The 21,148-nt window shown below is 45.6% G+C and overlaps 1 protein-coding gene across 12 annotated transcripts; it reads left to right on the forward strand.

Annotated features, from left to right (window-relative positions):
- Nucleotides 1-31: 31 nt before the first annotated feature.
- On the forward strand, nt 32-20,956 carry LOC133470240 (protein 4.1-like). 12 transcript variants are annotated; one of them, XM_061758357.1, is made up of 27 exons: nt 32-270; nt 823-1,004; nt 1,099-1,220; nt 8,077-8,292; nt 8,355-8,531; nt 9,057-9,161; nt 9,231-9,273; nt 9,463-9,538; nt 10,034-10,155; nt 10,251-10,347; nt 10,462-10,549; nt 11,898-11,942; nt 12,079-12,231; nt 12,319-12,416; nt 12,496-12,671; nt 12,832-12,897; nt 13,706-13,837; nt 13,906-14,054; nt 14,190-14,234; nt 14,305-14,334; nt 14,409-14,597; nt 14,695-15,003; nt 17,967-18,062; nt 18,143-18,799; nt 19,997-20,086; nt 20,151-20,231; nt 20,298-20,956. In XM_061758357.1, exons 4-27 carry the CDS (start codon nt 8,218-8,220, stop codon nt 20,304-20,306), a joined length of 3,108 nt encoding a protein of 1,035 aa, XP_061614341.1. In that variant the 5' UTR covers nt 32-270; nt 823-1,004; nt 1,099-1,220; nt 8,077-8,217; the 3' UTR covers nt 20,307-20,956. The 12 variants fall into 12 exon arrangements, with proteins under 12 accessions (XP_061614341.1, XP_061614340.1, XP_061614350.1 ...); XM_061758356.1 differs by having other exon boundaries at nt 32-1,004; XM_061758366.1 differs by having other exon boundaries at nt 32-1,004; nt 18,143-18,202.
- The last annotated feature ends 192 nt before the right edge of the window (nt 20,957-21,148 follow it).

Below are 21,148 nucleotides of genomic sequence, written 5' to 3' on the forward strand. Positions count from 1 at the left end.
TGTGAAGAGACGAGCACACAACAGACCTCAATGCAGGAAAGAAAACAGTTGACTGTGAGGTTCAGTTGGCCACCTGTCAGTCGTCAGACACCAAGTCGCAGGACTGATCGAAAATAAATGACAGGATGCAGTTCGTTTCATTTTTGAATTCACACTGCAGCCCTCTCCCCATTGGAACATTCATTTTTTTGGTAATATTCCAACTTCATTAGGAACAATAATAAAAAAGTGCTGACCTTTGATCCCACAGTACTGTCACTAATCACACAGGTAAGAACCAAAATGCAACTCAATGATCATTATTGATCATGAAGCAAGATTCTAGATGTTTATTTGTCTCTTAATTATTTATCCAGGAATAGTCCCATTGAGAGTCACTCTATCTTTTGCTAGGGCGTCCACATAAAATGCATATGAAAAACAAACAGCAACAGTTATACAGTCTGCAAATAACATCGATGATGATTTATATGGATGTTATTATTTGTACTTTCTTTTGTAGCACTGCGTGCCCTTGAGTACCGTACGGTCTGCGTTACGCATATTGACAATAAAAGTAACTTATAACCTTGTAAAAAAAAAAAAACTGCTCAGTAAAACGAGCATTCATTACTCAAATAGGTTTTAAAGTGCTTGGGAAATAATCACATTTGAAATAAAATAGTAATTTTCACCATGCCGCATATCCACCATATAAAAATAACTTGATAGTGATTGGGGAGAAGGCACTGAGGAAATGATTCCCAACACATCCTTGGTGAGGTTCTCTCTCCCTCTCTCTCTCTCTCTCTCTCTCTCTCTCTCTCTCTCACGCTCTCTCAGGTGTTTGTGGTTGCTTGAATTTCTACTCGTAAAGCAGAAGAGCTGCAGATGGTCACCAGTCGAAGTTATGTCTGAATATTGATCAAGTTGTCATGCGATGTTTGATTTGAATGAGCTTCTCTGCTGCTTCCTCCTGATCGGGACATCAGACGTCATTTCAGTCACAATTCAATTATTACTAAGTACTTATTATTTTATTCCTCACTTACAGTCTAAAATGTTGAAGTTAAACACACACAAAACAAGCAAATCTTTTCATTTCATTTGGGACAATAGTTGGAGCCACCCCCGCCCGTCCCGTACGGCATGACGTCACTGCGCCAGAGAAATTACGTTGTAAAAAAAAGCCCGTTGTAACCGGGACGAAGAGGGCGAGCGCAGCGAACGCAGGCAGGCAGGTAAGCTTGCTGGACATATATTGCAAATTTCCACTGATGAATGATTTTTCATGCTCAAGACGCGTACAAGAGCGAAACACTGGATGAGTGAGTACATGTTCTTTCCCTCCCACTTGCCGCCTCATGCTGCAGCTGTACGCCAGCGTTGCAGTACCGTGCCGGGCTGGGGTGTTTCCTTCCTGCTGCAGGATGAAAGCATGAACGAGTTCATGCAATCATTTGCATTCAAAGCTAATTGGAAAATAAATGTCCACATTTTGAACAAAAGCAAGAATGACATGCAGATTTTCAACTCAAGTTTCCCAATTGACCTTCACACAAACCTAATTTAGGTCATGTGCAAAATAAACATGCTTTGGAGAAGCAAACATATTTAATAAAATATGGCTGCGTCGGGCAGAATATTTGCATCTCTCGAACTTTTCCGGAAAAAAAGGCATGTTAACAAATTCCACCGTCAAAGAGAGTGAGCCATCGGTCAATCATTTGCAAAAATAACACACCCACATGGGGACGGACCAATAGTATACATTTGTGAAAAAATTTGAAATTGATCAAATCTGGATGGCTCCTGAGACACAAATATGATGACCTGATATTATTAGCGAGCATGTAAAAATACATCTAGTCATCACAATTTTTATTTACACATTTTATAGACTTAAATTCCCCAACTTTCACATTAAAAAAATAATCTTCATCTAAATGTCTAGGATTGATTTGAAACTCTCTCTCTCTCTCTCTCTCTCTCTCTCTCTCTCTCTCTCTCTATATATATATATATACACACACACAAAGTGGGTACGGAATGTATTCAGATCCCCTTAAATTTTGCACTCTTTTTTATATTGCAGCCATTTGCTAAAATCATTTAAGTTCATTTTTTTCCACAATGTACACACAGCACCCCATATTGACAGGTAAAAAACTGAATTGTTGAAATTTTTGCAGATTTATTCAAAAAGAAAAACTGAAATATGACACAGCCATAAGTATTCAGACCCCTTGCTCAGGATTTAGTAGAAGCCCCCTTTTGAGCTAATACAGCCACGAGTCTTTTTGGGAATGATGCAACAAGTTTTTCACACCTGCATTTGGCGATCATCTGCCATTCCTCACAGATCCTCTCCAGTCGTCTCAGGTTGGATGGTGAACGTTGGTGGGCAGCCATTTCCATGTCTTTCCAGAGATGTTCAATTGGGTTTAAGTCAGGGCTCTGGCTAGGCCATTCGAGAACAATCACGGAGTTGTTCTGAAGCCACTCCTTCGGTATTTTAGCTGTGTACTTAGGGTCATTGTCTTGTTGAAGGTGAACCTTCGGCCCAGTCTGAGGTTCTGAGCACTCTGGAGAAGGTTTTCGTCCAGGATATCCCTGTACTTGGCCACATTCATCTTTTCTTCGATTGATACCAGTCTCAATGTCCCTGCAGCTGAAAACCCCCCCCACAGCATGATGCTGCCAACACCATGCTTTACTGTTGGGACTCTATTGGCCTGGTTTTCTCCACACATGCCACTTAGTATTAGGGTTAGGGTTAGGGTTAGTATAAGGCCAACAATTTCTATCTTGATCTCATCAGACCAGAGAATCTTATTTCTTACCATCTTGGAGTCCTTCCGGTCTTTTTTTGAGCAAACTCCATGCGGGCTTTCCTGTGTCTTGCACTGAGGAGACTGGTGGAGGGCTGCATTGATGGTTGACTCTCTAGAACGTTCTCCCATCTCCCGACTGCATATCTGGAGCTCAGCCATAGTGATCTTTGGGTTCTTCTTTACCTCTCCAAGGCTCCCCAAGGCTCTTCTCCGCCGCGCCGATTGCTCAGATTGCTGAGGAAAAAAATTACTTTTAACAAATCTCTGCAATATAACGAAGAGTGAAAAATTTAAGGGGGCCTGAAACCTTTTTCCGTAACCACTGTGTGTGTGTATATATGTATATGTGTATATATATATATATATATATATATAAAACCCTTGTGAGGATAAAGCGGTACAGAAAGTGGATGGATGGATATGTACATATATATAAGTGGCTGGAAGGCTCAGTGGGAAACACTGCTGCTGCTCTTTGGGGTTCAAATCTCGGTCAGGGCAAGACGGTAACATGCAGGTGGGTCCTTAAACAAGACCCTTCACGCTATACGCGATACATATAATAACAGAGTCATACAGGTCCGGGTCAACAAGGTCCACGCCATGTGTTGAGGAATCAGGACACTCTGGTGAGAAGTTGGCTACTGGAGTAAGAGCAACACATTCATGGAGCAGGGTGTAAAACAAGCCACTAATGGAGTGCTGCGGCACGATGGACGACTGGTTAGAGCGTCTGGCTCACAGTTCTGAGGACCGGGGTTCAATTCCCAGCCCCGCCCGTGTGGAGTTTGCATATTCTCCCCGTGCCCGCGTGGGTTTTCTCCGGGCACTCCGGTTTCCTCCCACATCCCAAAAACATGCATGGTCGGTTAATTGAAGACTCTAAATTGCCCGTAGGTTTGAATGTGAGTGCGAATGGTTGTTTGTTTATATGTGCCCTGCGATTGGCTGGCAACCAGTTCAGGGTGTACCCCGCCTCCTGCCCGATGATAGCTGGGAGAGGCTCCAGCACGACCGCGACCCTTGTGAGGATAAGCGGCTCAGATAATGGATGGATGGATGGATAATGGAGTGCTACTATCGTATTAACCCCAGTGAAAGGGGATACATGCAAAGAATGTTGGAGGAATGGACTCTTCGAAACCCTACGTCCACATTGAGTAAGAAACACCTACGGGCTCAGTGTTCGAATATCAGCAAGAGGAACTTGCTATCACAGTTGGAGATAGATGTGTCATGAACGGAACAGAGGATAGGACCCAAAAATGCACGACTCCAAAACAAATGGACAGTTTCCAAAAAGAGAGGTTTAATATACGGGCATAGGTCGGTACACAGGCAAGCAATCCAAGAAAGGCAACAGTATCCAAAACCATGAGGCAAAGAGGCGAGGTCGATCGTCGGAACAGGGTCAAGTCTTACTGTGAGTCTGTGACGTGGAAACAAGGAATGCTGGAACGCGACGACAAGGTACAACGAACTGGCGACGAGAGGGAATGAGACATGAGGTTAAATACAAGGGGTAATTAGGGTGGACGAGGCACAGGTGGTGAAGATGCTCACAGGAGCAGGTGTGTGTGAAACAGGGGGAAGACAAAAACCGGAACACACACCCATGACAAGATGAGGTACAAAGATGCTAAAGCAAGCGTGAGCCAGGACACATTGTGGGGGTGATTTCACCATTACCCCAAACACCGAGATTGGATTTCAAGCCCAAGAAACAACCGCTCGATACAAGAGCAATTGACCTGAGAGAGAAGATCATGAAGTCCTGGGGGAACCCAGCTACCTCCTGCTTGCCAAGGCTAAAGAAAGAAATACTATCAGAATCCCTACTGGATGACATCAACACAGCACTGCTAAGCATCCTTAACAGAGAACATGACAGAGACCAATCGGCTGATATATGCAGCGGTATCAGTTATCCTAGAGATGCTTGGTTACAAGAAGACCAACTGGAAGGAGCCAGTGCAACCTCCATGGAAGAGAAGGCTCGAGGCAAAAATAAGGCCGACCTGGAGAGTAGTTAGCCTCCTAACAGAGCAAAGCAAAGGTGTGAAACTTAAGAAAGAAGTGCCCAAGAAATACAAGATCTCCACAGCCAAGGCACTTGAGACCGCCAAGCAAAGACTTAGCCTTAGCTACTGGCCTGAAAAGGTATAGGAGAGAGGTAGAGGCCACGAGAATAAACATGTTGTTCTCCAACAACCCAGCTAAGGTATACTCAGTGGTAAGGTAGCAAGACTGAAACAGATGCGCCCAAGGCTAAGACAGAGCAATACTGGAACATTATCAGGGAGAAGGAGGCGTCACACATTTCCAAAGCCCAATAGCTGGCAGACTTACTAGCAGAGCACAGCAATCTCCCAGAACAAAAACCTGTAGTCATCACAGTGGTAGATATCCAAGCAAGTGTCTATGATGAAGAGCTGGACAGCACCAGGGTCCGACATGATTCACACCTACTGGCGAAAGAAGCTAACTGGTCTCCCAGAATGGCTTACCCAAGGTCAGACAGACCTCATTATGAAGGACCCCTAGAAGGGAACGACACTATCAAACTACCAGCTTATAACAGGCCTCAGCAACACTTGGACGCTCCTATCAGCCATCATAGTGGCTAAAATGAGTAGGTTTATGGATTAATACATGAGGAGAGCACAGAAAGGCATTGGTAATAACACCAGGAGAGCCAAACACCAGTTACTGGTCGACGGGGCAATTGACCGAGAGTGTAAATCCAGAAGTCCCAACCTGTACAGCACTGCCTGGATTGACTACAAGAAAGCCTGTGACTCGATGCCACACACATGAATACTGGAGTGCCTGGAACTGTATAAGATCAAAAGGATCCTAAGAACATTCATCAATAACTCAAAGAGGCTGTGGAAGACAACTCTGGAAGCCAACTCAAAGCCAGTTGCACAGCTGAACATCAAATGTGCTATATTCTAAGGAGATGCTCTGTCCCCAGTGCTGTTCTGCATAGGCCTGAAACCCCAAGTGGAGCAATGATCAGCCCCCTCTTCTACATGGATGACATCAAGCTGTATGCCAAGAACGACATCGACTCCCTGATGCACCACATAAGGACATGCAGAATCAGAATCAGAATCAGACTCATCTTTATTTGCCAAGTATGTCCAAAAAACACACAAGGAATTTGTCCCCGCTCTAGTACGACAACAGACAGTCAAGTGACAGAGAACACTTTTGAGACATAAAGACATTGAGAGAAACAGTCACTGAGCAATAAAGGGTTGCTAGTGATCTGGTAATGTCGGTACATTATTATTATTTTTTTGACAATTGTGCAAAAAGATGCAGAGTCCTCTACCACTTAGAGCAGTTCGAATGACAAATATTTATTCGGACTGGGTAAGTGTGGTATCCAGACGAGGGAGAATGATCACAACGGAAGGGCTAGAACTGCCTGAGGACAGCATAACAGATGTGCAGGATAGCTACAAATATCTTGGAATTCCATAGGCCAGGGGTGTCAAACTCATTGTTGTCACGGGCCACATCGTAGTTATGACTTCCCTCGGAGGGCCGCTACGACTGTGAACCCATATAAATGACAGATTACCACATATATTCTAATTACATAGAGTATACACAACACATTGATGAATAACGAGTTTTGAAATCAGAAGCCTATAAAAACATGTTTTTCAACTATTACATTACTTTTCAAAGGGGGATTGGTAACAAAAAAATGCTTGGAAATATGTCAATGGTATTACACCAGAACACAATGAGCAATTTTGATTTGCTTTCGCCGGCCACATAAAATGATGTGGCGGGCCGGATCTGGCCCCCGGGCCACCAGTTTGACACCTGTGCCATAGGCAAATAGCAACCATGAGGAGGTAGCTCGAAGGATAGCCACAGCCAAATACCTAAAGAGGGTGAGGCAGATCCTGCATAGTCATCTGAATGGCAAGAATACGATGCAGGCCATTAACACCTACGCCCTGCCAGTAATCAGATACCCTGCTGGCGTAATACCCTGGCCACTGGAAGAATATGGCAGCCACTGACATCGAGACAAGAAAGCTCCTTATAATGGATGGAGGGTTCCACCCCAAGTCCAGAATCCTGAGGCTATACACAAAGCGGAAAGAGGGGGAGCGAGGACTAGCGAGCGTCACAGGCACTATCCAGGAGGAAACAACAGATCTCCAACAATACATCATGAAGGATGAACTACCATTTGAATACCTCAGGCAACAGAAGCCCACTAAGGAGGAGCCAGATGGGCTGTCATGGAAAGACAAGCCCCTGCATGGCATGTACCATCGACAAATTGAAGAAGTGGCTGAAAACATACCAGTGGCTTGAGAAGGTTGGACTGAAAGACAGCACTGCGGGAGTAATCATGGCCGCACAAGAACAGGCCCGAAACACAAGATTAATAGAGGCCAGGGTCTACCAAATCAGACCGGCTGTGCAAAGAAGCCCCAGAGACAGTGCAGTACATAACAGCAGGGTGTAAGATGCTGGCAGGCAAGGTATACAGTACATACATGGATCGACATAACCAGGTAGCAGGAATAGTGTACTGGAACATCTGCACCAAATATGCACTGGAGGTCCGAGAATCAAGATGGCAGACGCCACCCGAGGTCGTTGAGAACAATCAAGCCGAGATCCTGTGGGACTTCCAGATCCATACTGACAAACTAGTGGTGGCCAATCAGCCTGACATAGTGATGGTGGATAAACATCAGAAGACCGCAGTCGTGATAGATGTAGTAATCCCGATTGATACCAAGATCCGGAAAAAAAGAACATGAAAAGCTGGAGAAATACCAAAGTCTGAAGGAAGAACTTGAGAAAATGGTGAAGGCAATAGTGGCGCCTTGATCGGGGGCACTGGGGGCAGCAACCCCCAAGCTGGGAGGATCGCTCCATCAGATAACATGAACAACATCCAACATCTCTGTCCAGAAGAGTGCAATACACACACACACACACACACGCACCCCCCCCCCCCCCCCATATATATATATATACACTCCCCCTTCCACATTCACTCGCCCGCCCCCTGACACACACGCACACACACACACACACATACTGACCCACATCGTCCAACTGAAAAACAGAATACGTTCTCTTAATCCCTTTTTGTCGCTCCCTGGCTCAAGCGTTGCCATGGCAACCCTCACATGACAGCTGGCCAGGTCAAAAGATTGGCATCCACAAAACAAATCTCTCTTTTTATTTTTTCACATTTGATTCTCTCATTTTATAGGAGCTCATCTGACCTCATTTGTGTTGCTGATCAATACGTGACCGTGATGAGTGAGCAGCAACCGTGTTGGACTTGACTTGTACTGCCGCTCACAAGTGGAACGAAAAGCATTCAACGAGTCATCAAGCCACCACCGTCGACATGACAAACGAGGTACAGGAGGCGCAGGAGGTGGAGTCTATCCCAGAAGTGGCCGCGCACTCCACCCCCGTGCAGGTAAAGAAACTGAGTGAGTCATGATCGGAGCACAAACGTGACATCACTTCCCGCCCGCTCAGTCAGGGGAGGGCGGGTCGTCCCAGAACCGATGCCTCTCATTGGCCGACGAGCTGAGCGGTCACCTGTCGTCTAGCGGTCTGGTCGCTCCCTCCCCCGTCAGAAGGTCTCTGAGCTTCAGGACCATGCAGACCAAAGTCACCCTGCTGGACGGGTCCGTCTTCAGCTGCACGATGGAGGTAAGAGCAGCGCAAGCTCACCGTACCTGCATCATCGACAGTGCGACATCATCGCGTGGCCACACATGCGTCTGTAGCGTGCCACAGCGTGACCACACATTTGTCAACAGGTTCACATCAGAGCGTGACCACACAGGCATCGATAGCGTGACAGCCTGACCACACATGTCATTAGCATGAAATCAATAGCGTGACATCAAAGCTTTAGGATTAGGATGTTTGTAGCTTACTGAAACAAAGCAGAGAAGCGTCCGCTTGCGACTCCATTAAAACTCACGGAGAAAACAGAGCTTTAAGAAATTGCAAGATTTGGCATTTGCCTTTCATACGCAAGCCAGCAAAGCTGTAACCGTGCACACCTACGACCTATAAAAGACACACCACAGTTGCTGTCAACACAAGAGTCGGTATCGGGTGCTCAACTTCACAACCCAGTCCTGACATTGCGGAATACCCTGAGCAGGAGTCTGCTTGTAGTTGTGTCCGGAGCTTGCTTGACAGCGTTTGCTGTTGCTGTGCGTGCAGAAACGTGCTCGCGGTCTTCAGCTGCTGGACAAAGTGTGCGAGCACGTCAACCTGCTGGAGCGGGACTACTTCGCCTTGTCCTTCAGAGACGCAGACAACAACAAGGTATGCCCTCTGCCTCTCTCTTTGCAGCCCGTCTGTTGCCCCCAGTCACCTCTGAACTATGTCTCCTAGAACTGGTTGGATCCTGGGAAAGAGATGAAGAAACAGGTTAGAGGTAAGTGAGTCTCTGGTGGGCGGAGCATAATGAGTTGCTGCCAATAATGTTATTTTGTATTTCAAGTCAGAATTTTTTATTGGCACTTGTGAAAATGGACGATTGTACAACCTTAAGAGGTGAGAGGTGACCAGTAAGTGCGTGTGTGTCTGACTGTGCGTGTGTATGTGTGCGTGTTTGTGCCTGCAGGCGTACCCTGGAACTTCTCCTTCAATGTCAAATTTTACCCCCCCGACCCCGCCCAGCTCTCTGAGGATATCACCAGGTAGGTTGTTTGACCTGTCAATCGAAAGTCAGCTGAGTCGTGAGTCAAGGTCTTACCTTGACTTAGGAGTTGGATCTGTTCCGTGACCAAGCTCCTAACTCAATTTTCATTGTACAGTATATGTACAGTATATCGACTTTCCCCATTGAAATGAAATAAAATGGTGTTAACCTGTTCCAGATTTTCATGAAGAAAAATAGCATTGTATTGTATAAAATCATAATAAAATGTTTAAAATAATAACCTATTTGGCTATCTATCTAAAAGAGAACATGAAGAAATAACTGGTTTTATAAAGTGTAATTACTGTACATATTGTAGTATTCGTGTGTTGGATGTGTGCCTTTTAAGGGGCGAGGCCTATTGAATGGAGGTGGTATCGGGTTGGCTAGTTAGTTGCTCGCAACAAATCGAAAAATCGATTGAGCGATGGCTCATCTCTGGAAAAACTTGTAAGTCAAGGTGGCGATGTAATTGTGTTTATTTCGCGGGCAGGTACTTGCTTTGTCTGCAGCTCAGAGAGGACGTGGCTTCGGGTCGACTTCCGTGTTCCTTCGCGACTCACACCGTCCTCGGCTCCTACACCCTCCAATCAGAGCTCGGAGACTACGACGCGGGTAATACTCTCTTCTTGACGCGCTCCCACCCGCCACTTGCACTCTCCTTCATCCTGTCCTTGTTCATCCCGTGCTTCATCCTGCCCTTCCTTCAGATGAATGCGGCTCCGACTATGTGTGTGAACTTTGCTTGGCTCCGAACCAAAGCAAGCAAATGGAGGAGAAGATAGCGGAGCTTCACAAAAGTTACAGGTTGACATGCACCTTTGTGAAAGCAGACCTTCTTCGATGAAATCATTTCAATGATGACATGTAGTTGTTTGGGAACTTATCAAAGCTTCATTCAACCTATGTGATTGCCTTTAGAGGAATGACGCCAGCTGAAGCCGAGATGCTTTTCCTGGAAAACGTCAAGAAACTTTCCATGTATGGAGTTGACCTTCATCATGCGAGGGTAATCACAGACACACACGCAAACACAAGCACACACACTCACACGATTATTTCATCGTGAGAAATATCCTATGTGATAATTGATTTTTGTGTTGTCTGGCAAAGCTTCTCATTTTCATCATTCTGCATAATTCTGAACTTAATGTTGACACATTGACAAGACAGACAGGTGTTCCGAATACAATGGCCCAAGAGAAGAGTGAAGCCTGACATGAACAAATCCTGTTCTCTAATTAATCACCAATACATGACCCACTTCCTGCCTGTGGTCGATGCTTTGTGTGTGTGTGTGTGTGTGTTTATTCCCCTGATTTTTCCATTCATGTCTGATTCAGTTGGTCGGCACAAAGCCAGCAAACTGAATTGAGTGATGCCCAAAAAAGTTTGGTTTTCTGTCTTTCTTCAGAGCATTGAGTTGTGCACACAAAATGTTTGTCTGGATGAATCTTCTTCCTTTGTACGCACCTCTTAGCCGATCACAAACCGTCCATTGAAAATGTTGTGTCGAGGGCTGTTAATCGATCAATGTTTGAAATCCGATTCATCACAGGGGCCAAATATACCACACACATAATAGCACATTTTGCTTTGAGATCGTATTTTAAACTCAGTTCAATTCAGCACTGCACTATATGCAAATGACCTTAGTTTTATTGAAAGGGTGACTTTTGAAGGAAAATCACACCAGTGGGAGTCTCTTCGCTCATTTTTGCACTGGCAGAAGTTTTGAGCTGATCATTGACCTCACAGCAACCTGCACTGCATTTCAGATTTCCACATTTTCCAGTGGTCAAAATAAATTAATCTGAGTTGATTAATGTGATTTATGTGATCATTTTTTTTATTTTTTTCACTTAACTTTGACGGCGTTAGTTATGTCATATTTATATCTATTTAGATACTGAATGAATTACCAGTAGTTCACAATGTGTCAGATGGGTGGGTGGGGCGACAGACAGGCGGGAAGGGTCAAGAGTGGATTTTACATCCTGGTCTTCTGGAAGCACTGCCCCTCTGACTTTCTGCAAACCGTCCAGAGCTTTACAATAGTCACGATTTGAAAAGTCTCAAGTGGTCTTGTTTTCCCACAAATTGTCTTTTGTGTGGGTGCGTGTGTGAGTGTGTGTGTGCGTACGTACACATATCTAATACAACTTACAACAGCTCTGTGTGTGCGTGTGTGTGTGTGTGCGTGTGAGGATGTGAGGCTATGGACTGCCGACAAGACTTTTTTATTTTTGCCCATAAAAAGTAAATGTTTCCAGACTAGCTGATATTTCTGATGTGCCTCTTGGTGATTACGGTTTTTATTTGTCCTGTCTGTTTGTTTGCTTTGAACTTTGGACTAGATGGTAGGAAGCCGCTTTGCTTGCTTGTCTTCAGGTCTCTCCGAGGTAAGATGGTGTGCTGTTTGTCTGTCATGTTTGTCTGCTTTGATTTGCTTCATTTTATGTTCGGAGGCTTGTGCCCATCAGAAGGACGAGCCCCATTTGACAACCGCATTTTGTGTGCGTGTGTATGTGTGTGTAGGACTCGGAGGGCGTGGCCATTATGTTGGGCGTGTGCAGCAGCGGCCTGCTGGTCTACAGGGACCGTCTGAGGATCAACAGGTTTTCATGGCCAAAGATCCTGAAGATCTCCTACAAAAGGAACAACTTCTACATCAAGATCCGACCTGGAGAGGTGAAGTCCCACGAAGATGGGCAAAATTGATTGAGGAACTGCATAACGGAAGAAAAACTGATAGATGAACTGGTCGTTTGTGTCCAGTTTGAGCAGTTTGAATCAACGATTGCGTTCAAGCTGCTCAACCATAGAGCAGCCAAGAGATTGTGGAAAGTGTGTGTGGAGCATCACTGTTTCTTCAGGTAAGCAAAGTGTCCATGTATGGATCGAAGTCAATGATTGTGAATGTCACACGTTCCTCACCTCCGCCTTCTCTGCCAGACTAATTTCTCCAGAAGAACCTCCCAAGCGTTTTCTCTCTCTTGGTTCCAAGTTCCGCTACAGTGGTCGCACTCAAATTCAGACCCGCCGGGCCAGTGCTCAGATTTCCAGACCTGCACCCCATTTCCCGCGATGCATCAGCAAGAGGAACTTGCTGAGTCGCAGCCTGGACGGAGGTATGGCTCCTATAGTCCAGAATTCAGCTTTTTTTTCATCAAGGTGTCGATAAAATATCAATATCATATCCAACTAGGGAGCTTTTCTTGCTGGTCAGGTTTTTGGAATCCAGCTTGTGTTTGATCCATGTCAGTGACCAGAGATTTCATTGGTCCTCAGCTCCAAGTGACACCCCTATCTCCTCCCTCAATGGCTCTCCAGCCATTACTGGAAGCACACAACCAGGTAGAGAGGAATCTGTCAATCAAGCATCAGTAATGGGCTGTGATTGGCCGCAGTTAAAATGTGTTTCCTCATTAAGCTTCTGACTGGCTGCAGAAAACCAGCTGCGTCAGCTTCTCAGGTGGCCACGCCTCCTTCTTTTACGCTGCCTGCTCAAGCTTTGGTGTTTCGCGGTTGTCCTATACGGCTGTTCTTTGTTCCGTTTGATGAAAGGCATGGACACAGAAAGACGGACAAAGTCATCCCACCAACAGCGTCTTCCGGAGGTAGTCTCAGACCCGTAACTGAAGCGGGTCGTGTAAAGGAACGCTCCCCGACATCATAACGCATCTGACTATCTGATTGTGGGATGCTGAGTGGAAAGTTGCCACAATATGCCACCTTCTCTGGCGTGTGGAAACTACACATTTGGAAGGAAGCTAATGTTTCGCTGCAGCTCTGATTAGGGCCCTTTTGCTGGATTTGTGTGAAAGAGGATCTGAAGTCCCTGAATCGCAAGAATTCAACCACCAAAATGTTCTTTGCGCTTTTGAGGTGGGGCCAAAGAAATGCTGGTGCATATCCTCTAAGGCCTGATTGAACTGAAGCTGATTGGCTGCTGCCCTGGCTGCTTTGCATGTGTCCCGAGCGCTGATTAACTGATTGTTAGAGGACCACGAAGACAGATGAGTTGACACTCTGTTGCTCTGGATACTGCTGGGACAGCTAACTGTGTGTGTGTGTGTGTGTGTGTGTGTGTGTGTGTGTGTTTCTGCGCGTGCGTGTGTGCATGCATACATGCGCGTGTGTGTGTGTGTGTGTGTGTGTGTAGACATGGGCACGGGTCTATATTTGGTGTCGAAAGCCATTACTGTCAGTGACCTCACAAGCACGGTGACACCAGAGAAGAGGAGGGAGGAGCAGACTGATGAAGGAACCAATCAGGAGAAAGCATTCAGACCAAGTGAGTAAAAGTGTGACACAAAGGAACATCTTCTTCATCTCATTATCTCATTGCTTCTTCTATGCTAGTTGAGGAGGTGCAGGACAGTGTGAAGATTGAGCAAGAGGTGGAGCAAGAGGCGGGGAAAGAGGCGGGGCAAGAGGCGGAGCAATCCAAAGTAACGGCGGCATCAGAGAGTCCGTTGACTCCCGACCAACTCGACCACAAGTTACAAAATGTTCGTATCTCCACTTTCAAGTATATATAGACGAATACACAATTTCAAACTCATCCTATATCATCCATCCATTCGTCCATTTTCCAGAAGCACTCACCATGGTAACTGGTCATGTTGATTCATTTGTGTCCCCAGACAGAGCTGACAGAGACGATGGATGGAGACCTTACAGCCACTGAGGTGATGATGGTGATGATGATGATGATGATGATGAGTGGAAGAAACCCTAACTTGTCTTTCTGTCTGTCAGTCTGAGCAGGAAGATTTAAAAAGTGATCAGGTAAAATTGTGTAAGATTGATTATTGATATTCGTTGAGCTGTTGGTTGACCACCCCACTGGACTGTGCCCTCAGGAAATGTTGTCGAGTCCAGTGAAAGTTGAGAAGGTGGTGAGCGCCATCAGCGACCTGCGGCGCTCCTTCTTAGAGGGAGGGGGGCCAGCGGGGGGTCCGACCGAGTGGGACAAGCGTCTGGCAGGGTCGCTCGTTCGCCGACTTGACGACTTGCCGATGATTGAACCTTTGGAAGCAGAAGAGGCTCAGGTGAGGCTCGTGGGCTCAGGCTCTGCACTGATTGGAAGCTGAATCCGTGCACGCCCGCGCGCGTGTGTGTGTGTTTGTGCCTGTGTGCGCGCACTAGCAGGGTGGGGCCACAGTAAAGCAAGAACCGACACAGCCAATCAAAGAGAAGAGCATCGCTCTGGGATGGAGTTACGATACCACCTCCGGCAGTGTTGTCACCATAACCAACAATGTTACTATGGCAACATCAAATATGAGGAAAGTGACATTGGTAAGAGGCAGGCTGTCCACAGGTGATGATGTCATCACTGGGGGTATGTCCAGCCTCATAAGTCAGGCACAGATCCCACTAGTGACAAACAGAGGAGCCGCGACTCCAAACATTTGCAGAGGTGAAGACGCTCGTCGAAAGCCGCCCCAAGATGAGGTGTGTGCAAGCCCCGCCTCTCTGCATTCTGCTATGCTATGCTATGCTATGCTATGCTTCGGAGTGGTTGGCATGGCAACCCAACATACCCACCTTGAAATGCAATTATGAGAATCAAATTAATTCTAACAGTTGTAAGTATGACTTCAGCCTGACGTGATAAAGTATCGGCAGGTCCGTCCATCTATCCGTCCATTTACTTTGTCATTAACAGGCCACCCTTTTGATATTCAAGACTGTGGGCTCAAACTTAAAACAACTAGGATAGACTCGTATAGAATATATCAGTGTGTGTGAATGGGGGCCAGTGGGGATGGGTGGAGAAAGTGGGGGACTCAGGAGGGTTATGTACGGGGGTCCAGTATTTGGTGCTACGCCCCTTCTAACAACGTTGGCTGCGTTTGCTGCTAGCAAGCACGCTAACAGCTAGTTGACTTCATAAGCGCTGCCCTCAAGCAAGCACCGAGCATCCAGTTGCTGCTTTTGCTGCTCACACACTGTACATATACAGTCCCCTCCAAAAGTATTGGAAGAGCAAGGTCCATTCCTTTGTTTTAGTTGTATACTGAAGACATTTGGGTTTCAGATCAAAAGATGACTATGAGATAAAAGTTCAGAATTCCAGATTTTATTTCATGGTATTTACATCTAGTTGTGTGAAACAACTCAGGACAGTGCACGTTTTGTTTGAACCCACCCACTTTTCAAGTGAGCAAATTTAATTGAATGTGACTGATGGGTGTTTCTAGTTGCTCAGTTGTTGCCTTTTAGATTGATTGCTTCAACATTAGACAGTGCTTGTTTTTGGCTTTGGGGTTCATGTGTGAAAAACTGCAGACCTGAGAGCTGTCTATGGGAGAAAAGCACACCATTTTGAAGCCGATAGAAGAGGTCAAACCAATCAAAGCTATTGCACAAACATTGGGCATAGCCAATACAACAATTTGGAATGTCCTGAAAAGAAAGAAACTACCGGTGTACTGCGCAACAAACATCTAACAGGTCGGCCAAGTGTATCAACAGCAGTTGATGACAGAAACCTTGTGAGAGCTGTGAAGAAACGCCCAAAGACAACAGTCGGTGACATCACTTCCAACCTCCACAGGGCAGTAGTGAAGGTATCACAATCCACTGTTTGAAGAAGACTTCGAGGGGAAAAAAAATACTGTCCATACCACAAAATGCAAACCACTCATCAGCAAAAAGAATCGGAAGGCCAGATTGGATATTGCAAAGAACTACAGAGATGAGCCACAAACGTTTTGGAACAAAGTTTTCTGGACTGATGAGACCAAGATGAACCTCTACCAAAGTGATGGAAAGGCCAAAGTATGGCGAAAGAAAGGATCTGCTTATGACCCAAAACACACAAGCTGATCTGTGAAGCATGGTGGAGGTCATGTCCTGGCTTGGGCTTGCATGGCTGCTTCTGGAACGGGCTCGCTAGTCTTTATTGATGATGTAACTCATGATGGTAGCAGCAGAATTCATTCTAAAATCTACAAAACCATTTTGTCTGGCAATTAACAGAAGAATGCACCAAACTAATCGGGAGAAGCTTCATCATGCAACAAGACAATGACCCAAAACACTGCCAACAAAACAAAGGACTTCATCAGGTGGGAAAAGTGGAAGGTCTTAGACTGGTCAATTTAAATCAGCGGACCTTAACCCAACAGAGCATTTACCTCCTGAAGAGGAGACTGAAGGGAGAAACTCCCAGAAACAAACAAGAACTGAAAGAGGCTCGAGTAAAAGCCTAGAAAAGCATTTCAAATGAAGAATGCAACAGTCTGGTGAAGTCAATGGGTCGCAGGCTTGACGCAGTTATTGCAGGGAAGGGTTATGCCACCAAATATTCAATGTTATTCACTTTAAGTTCATTTAATAATGTCTTTTCCAATATTTTTGCTCACTTGAGAAGTGGGTGGCTTCAAACAAAAGCTGCTCAGTCCTGAGTCGTTTATCACATCTACATGTAAATACCATTAACTAAAAGCTGGAATTCAGAATTTTGATCTCATATTCATACTCTGATCGGAAACCCAAATGTCTTCAGTATACAACAAAAACAAAGGAATTGACCTTGCCGTTCCAATACTTTTGGAGGGAACTGTATGTCGAGTATATTTCTCATACATGATACAGTCAAGCCTCGCTCCTGGCGGACGTTCGAGACCAAGACCTGCCGTGAACAGCAAACATTTGCCAAGAGTAAACGGCCCCGCTGAAAATGTTGTTGTTGCCTATACTTAAAGCTTCAACCCTAAATATACCTTCTGACTCATCATACAACATTACTCTTAAAAGTATATGGCTTACAGCTAAGCATGTAGAATACTGTACACTCTGAAAAAAAATCTCACTCTCACTAGGATAAAAAATAGTGAAAGTAATACAAACAGTACACAACTTGTTTGTGTAGCGTTAGGTAATCAGTCTTACTTATCGCTGTTTGGTTCTTCTTTATGTACCTTACGGTACTCTGGTTCACGTCATAAAGGCCATGTCCAAGAGGTTTTCCTTCAGAAGCCTTAGAAGGAGCAGAGAAGCAGGGCACAAGGGTGCGATTTGGGGGACAGAAGGAGCACAAAAATATGCAAATAAACACCAAGAGCTGTTTTAATTACAATTATGTGGAATTGTTCTTGGGAAAAATTTGCGGATTGGTGAGTTCGTGAAAGGCGATTCACAAATGGGCGAGGGTTGACTGTATGTATTATTTTTCCTGCTGCTTCTCTAATTAAAAATGTTCTTGTTTATTGCTTGTTTGTTTCCTGCACTCACGTTCACCCTTTGCAGCAGGCTAGTTATGTTTGGCCCCGCCTCCTGCATAAACGCGATCTGCCGTTATCTATAACATGCAACTCATCATTCTTCAAATTAATTGATCTGCAATGTGTTACGCGCATCGCCAGCAAATGATGATTGATGTTACTGTTTGTGTGTGCGCGTGCGTGCAGCCGACGCCTGTGTTGAACGAAATGTCTCCTGAGCTGAACACTTTGCTGAAGTTGGCCAGAGAACAAAAAAGCTTCGGAGAGGAAAAGCTGTTGAAGGTGTTTGTTGGTATTTGTTAGCACTCGAATCTCGATCTTTGCTCGTCCCTCATGGCCGTCTGTCTCCTTGCTTGTTTCAGACTTCAGAGAGGGTGCAGATCATCGCGGCGGTGACAAGGGAGGAGGAGTCAGTGTGTCAGGTAGCACCAGGAGGTTTTATGGGACCACCTCCGTGTGATCCCCCGCCGCCCCCGCCGGGGGCTTCAGTGATTCATGCTGATGACGCCGCAGAGGCCATAGTCAGGGATGCCATTAAACAGGCTAAATTGCTCAACCGTCAGGGTATGTTTGATGATGATGATGATGACAAGCTGAGTAACCAGGATAGTGATGATGTTAGTGAGACTAGCCAAGATGCTATCAGCATGTTGGCACAGGCAGTTGTGGAAGAAGCCATGGAGACTGGGGTCAGACAAAGTCAAAGCCCAGTAGCTGGCATTGCTACTTCGGATAGCACAATCTCTAGCTTTTCTTGTAAGCCTGACCAGCACATGCTGACAACAACGGAGGCCAGCATGAGCCCCAACATCAGGACCCGTTCTGTTGTGGCCACTCAGCTGGCTACCAGTTCAAAACTCCGCTGCCGTGACGTGGAAGACTCCGACGATTCCGGTGAGGAGGAAGGCGGCTGGGGGACTCGCGAAAACTCCCCTTCCCCCACTCTACCGCTGCACTCCAATGAAATGCAGCCTTGCAACCTCAGCGACCAAGACAAGGATGGGGAACCTCTGCAAGAGGTAACAACTGGTCACAGAAACCATTCCCAGATAAAACAATCCTAGTAAAACTACTGAAACCAGTCCCCGTGAAACCACTCCCAGTGAACCAGTTCCAATTGCATTGAAACCAGTCCCTGTGAAACCACACCCAGTGAACCAGTTCCAACTGCATTGAAACCAGTCCCTGTGAAACCACTCCCAGTGAACCAGTTCCATTAAAACCATCCATCCATCCCTTTTCTGAGCCGGTTATCCTCACAAGGGTCGGGGGAGTGCTGGAGCCTATCCCAGCAATCGTCGGGCACGTGGCGGGGTACACCCTGAAGTGGTTGCCAGCCAATCGCAGGGCACATACAAACAAACAACCATCCGCACTCACATTCACACCTACGGGCAATTAAGAGTCTTCAATTAACCTAGCATGCATGTTTTTGGGACGTGGGAGGAAACCGGAGCGCCCGGAGAAAACCCACGCAGGCACGGGGAGAACATGCAAACTCCACACAGGCGGGGACGGGGATTGAACCCCGGTCCTCAGAACTGTGAGGCAGACGCTCTAACCAGTCCGCCACTGTGCCGCAAATAGATTTAGACTTAGATAGATAGATTAGATTAGATTAGATGATAGATAGATAGTGTTGGATTTATTTTACCCAACATTATAAAAAATAGACACAAAAGGAATGAAGACACTGGTTTCTTTTTCTCATGAGGAGGGCGTATGGGAGATTGTTCAGATCACAGCCTCTCAACACGCTCTAACCAATCTCTCCCGTCGCTCCTGCATTTATTTGAAAATAGGAGGGTTTTTCCCAGACATAATGTTCTAAACAATAAGACACAACACAAAACATTGGACCAACACCTGTCACGTCCCCGACCACATCCGATCACGTCCTTGGTCCAGGCGCCCTTCCGTCGGATGATGCTGAGTCATCTTTTTGAAGGCGAGACATCTAAAATCGTCCATAATACTAATGCAAGCTAAGCAAATAAATGATAACTTCTAGAATATATTTAACAGATAGATAGATAAATAGAAAATGTTCTTGATTCTTCATTGATTCCAATGAGTCTGTCAAAATAAATGGGCAGGTGAACTCAATCAAAAAAGATGCTAGAAAATCGTAAGGGGAGGCTACAAGGTGATTTGTAGAGACGCTAATAGAGGAAGAGAGACGAGGTTGACGTGAGATCAATTTACTCATGTTTCAGAGGCGAGAGGACGCAGAGCGTCCTGTCGGACCGCCGCTGACTTCCCAGAGCTTCACGGCAGAGACGTCCAGCAGCTCGCACGTTACCAAGGTCAAGAAGAACTGTGAAAGTTGTAAGATGAAACGTCAACTTACTTCATGTGTTCTGTCGTCAGATGGTGAATCGAGGGATTTCGGAAACCAGGATCGAGAAGAGAATTGTGATTTCTGGAGACACAGAGATGGACCACGAGCAGGTAATACCCCCGGGCCTCTTGATGAACATCAGTTAATTAGCAGGAGCATCTGACTGTGTCTTTCAGGAAGTTTAAAGACCCGAACGACAACATGTCACCGAATCCAACGAGAGGAGGAAACGGTCACTCTGCCGCGTGACCTCGTGTTCCCGAGCAAGCAGACACGCCCACTGTAATATTTGCTTTCATTTTGACAGGCTGATTGCAAATTCCTGTCTGGAATAAAGTTTAAATAGCATGATTGCCAGCAGAGCGTAGCAGCTAAAACTTTATTTATTGTGTTATTTTAATCACTGAGACAATGAAAACACACAAGGTAATAAGGGCTGTAATGTTAACTAACAACGCAGATTGTTGCTGTAGTGTTGCTTACTTGACAAAAGTTCACATTGGCACCAACTTTTCACAAGTGCTTCAGTCTACATTTGTGATGTTAGCATGCTAATCTTGCTACCTATTTACCAAAACAGAAGCTGTATCCAGTCCAATTATTTGATTACTTTGCGCAGATCACCTTGTCACTTCTGCTCATTTGGCATTTAAATAGGGTCTCATAAACAGGAAGAAATAACTTACTTACTTACTTCGTACTATCCCCCATTATTGTGGCATACACCTATGTATGCTGTCACTATATATTATTTATTGTTCCTCAAACAACAACTGCTGTGTAATATGACATCAGGTTGAGACGAGACTGGCATAATAAAATAATGATGTCAACATTCCATGTAGTTTTTTTTCCCTTTGGATAACTGCATCCATTCATCTATCCATTCATCAGTTCATTAATTTCCAGCCACTTTCCTGTCAGGGTCAAAGGTGAGCTTGAGTCAGAATGGTTGCCAGTCACATGACTGTACGACAGACGACTGGCCTCTTGGGACAATCAAATCTAGCTTTCGCAGCACCTTGCC

The sequence above is a fragment of the Phyllopteryx taeniolatus genome, chromosome 20, assembly GCF_024500385.1.
Source record: "Phyllopteryx taeniolatus isolate TA_2022b chromosome 20, UOR_Ptae_1.2, whole genome shotgun sequence".
NCBI lineage: Eukaryota > Metazoa > Chordata > Actinopteri > Syngnathiformes > Syngnathidae > Phyllopteryx > Phyllopteryx taeniolatus.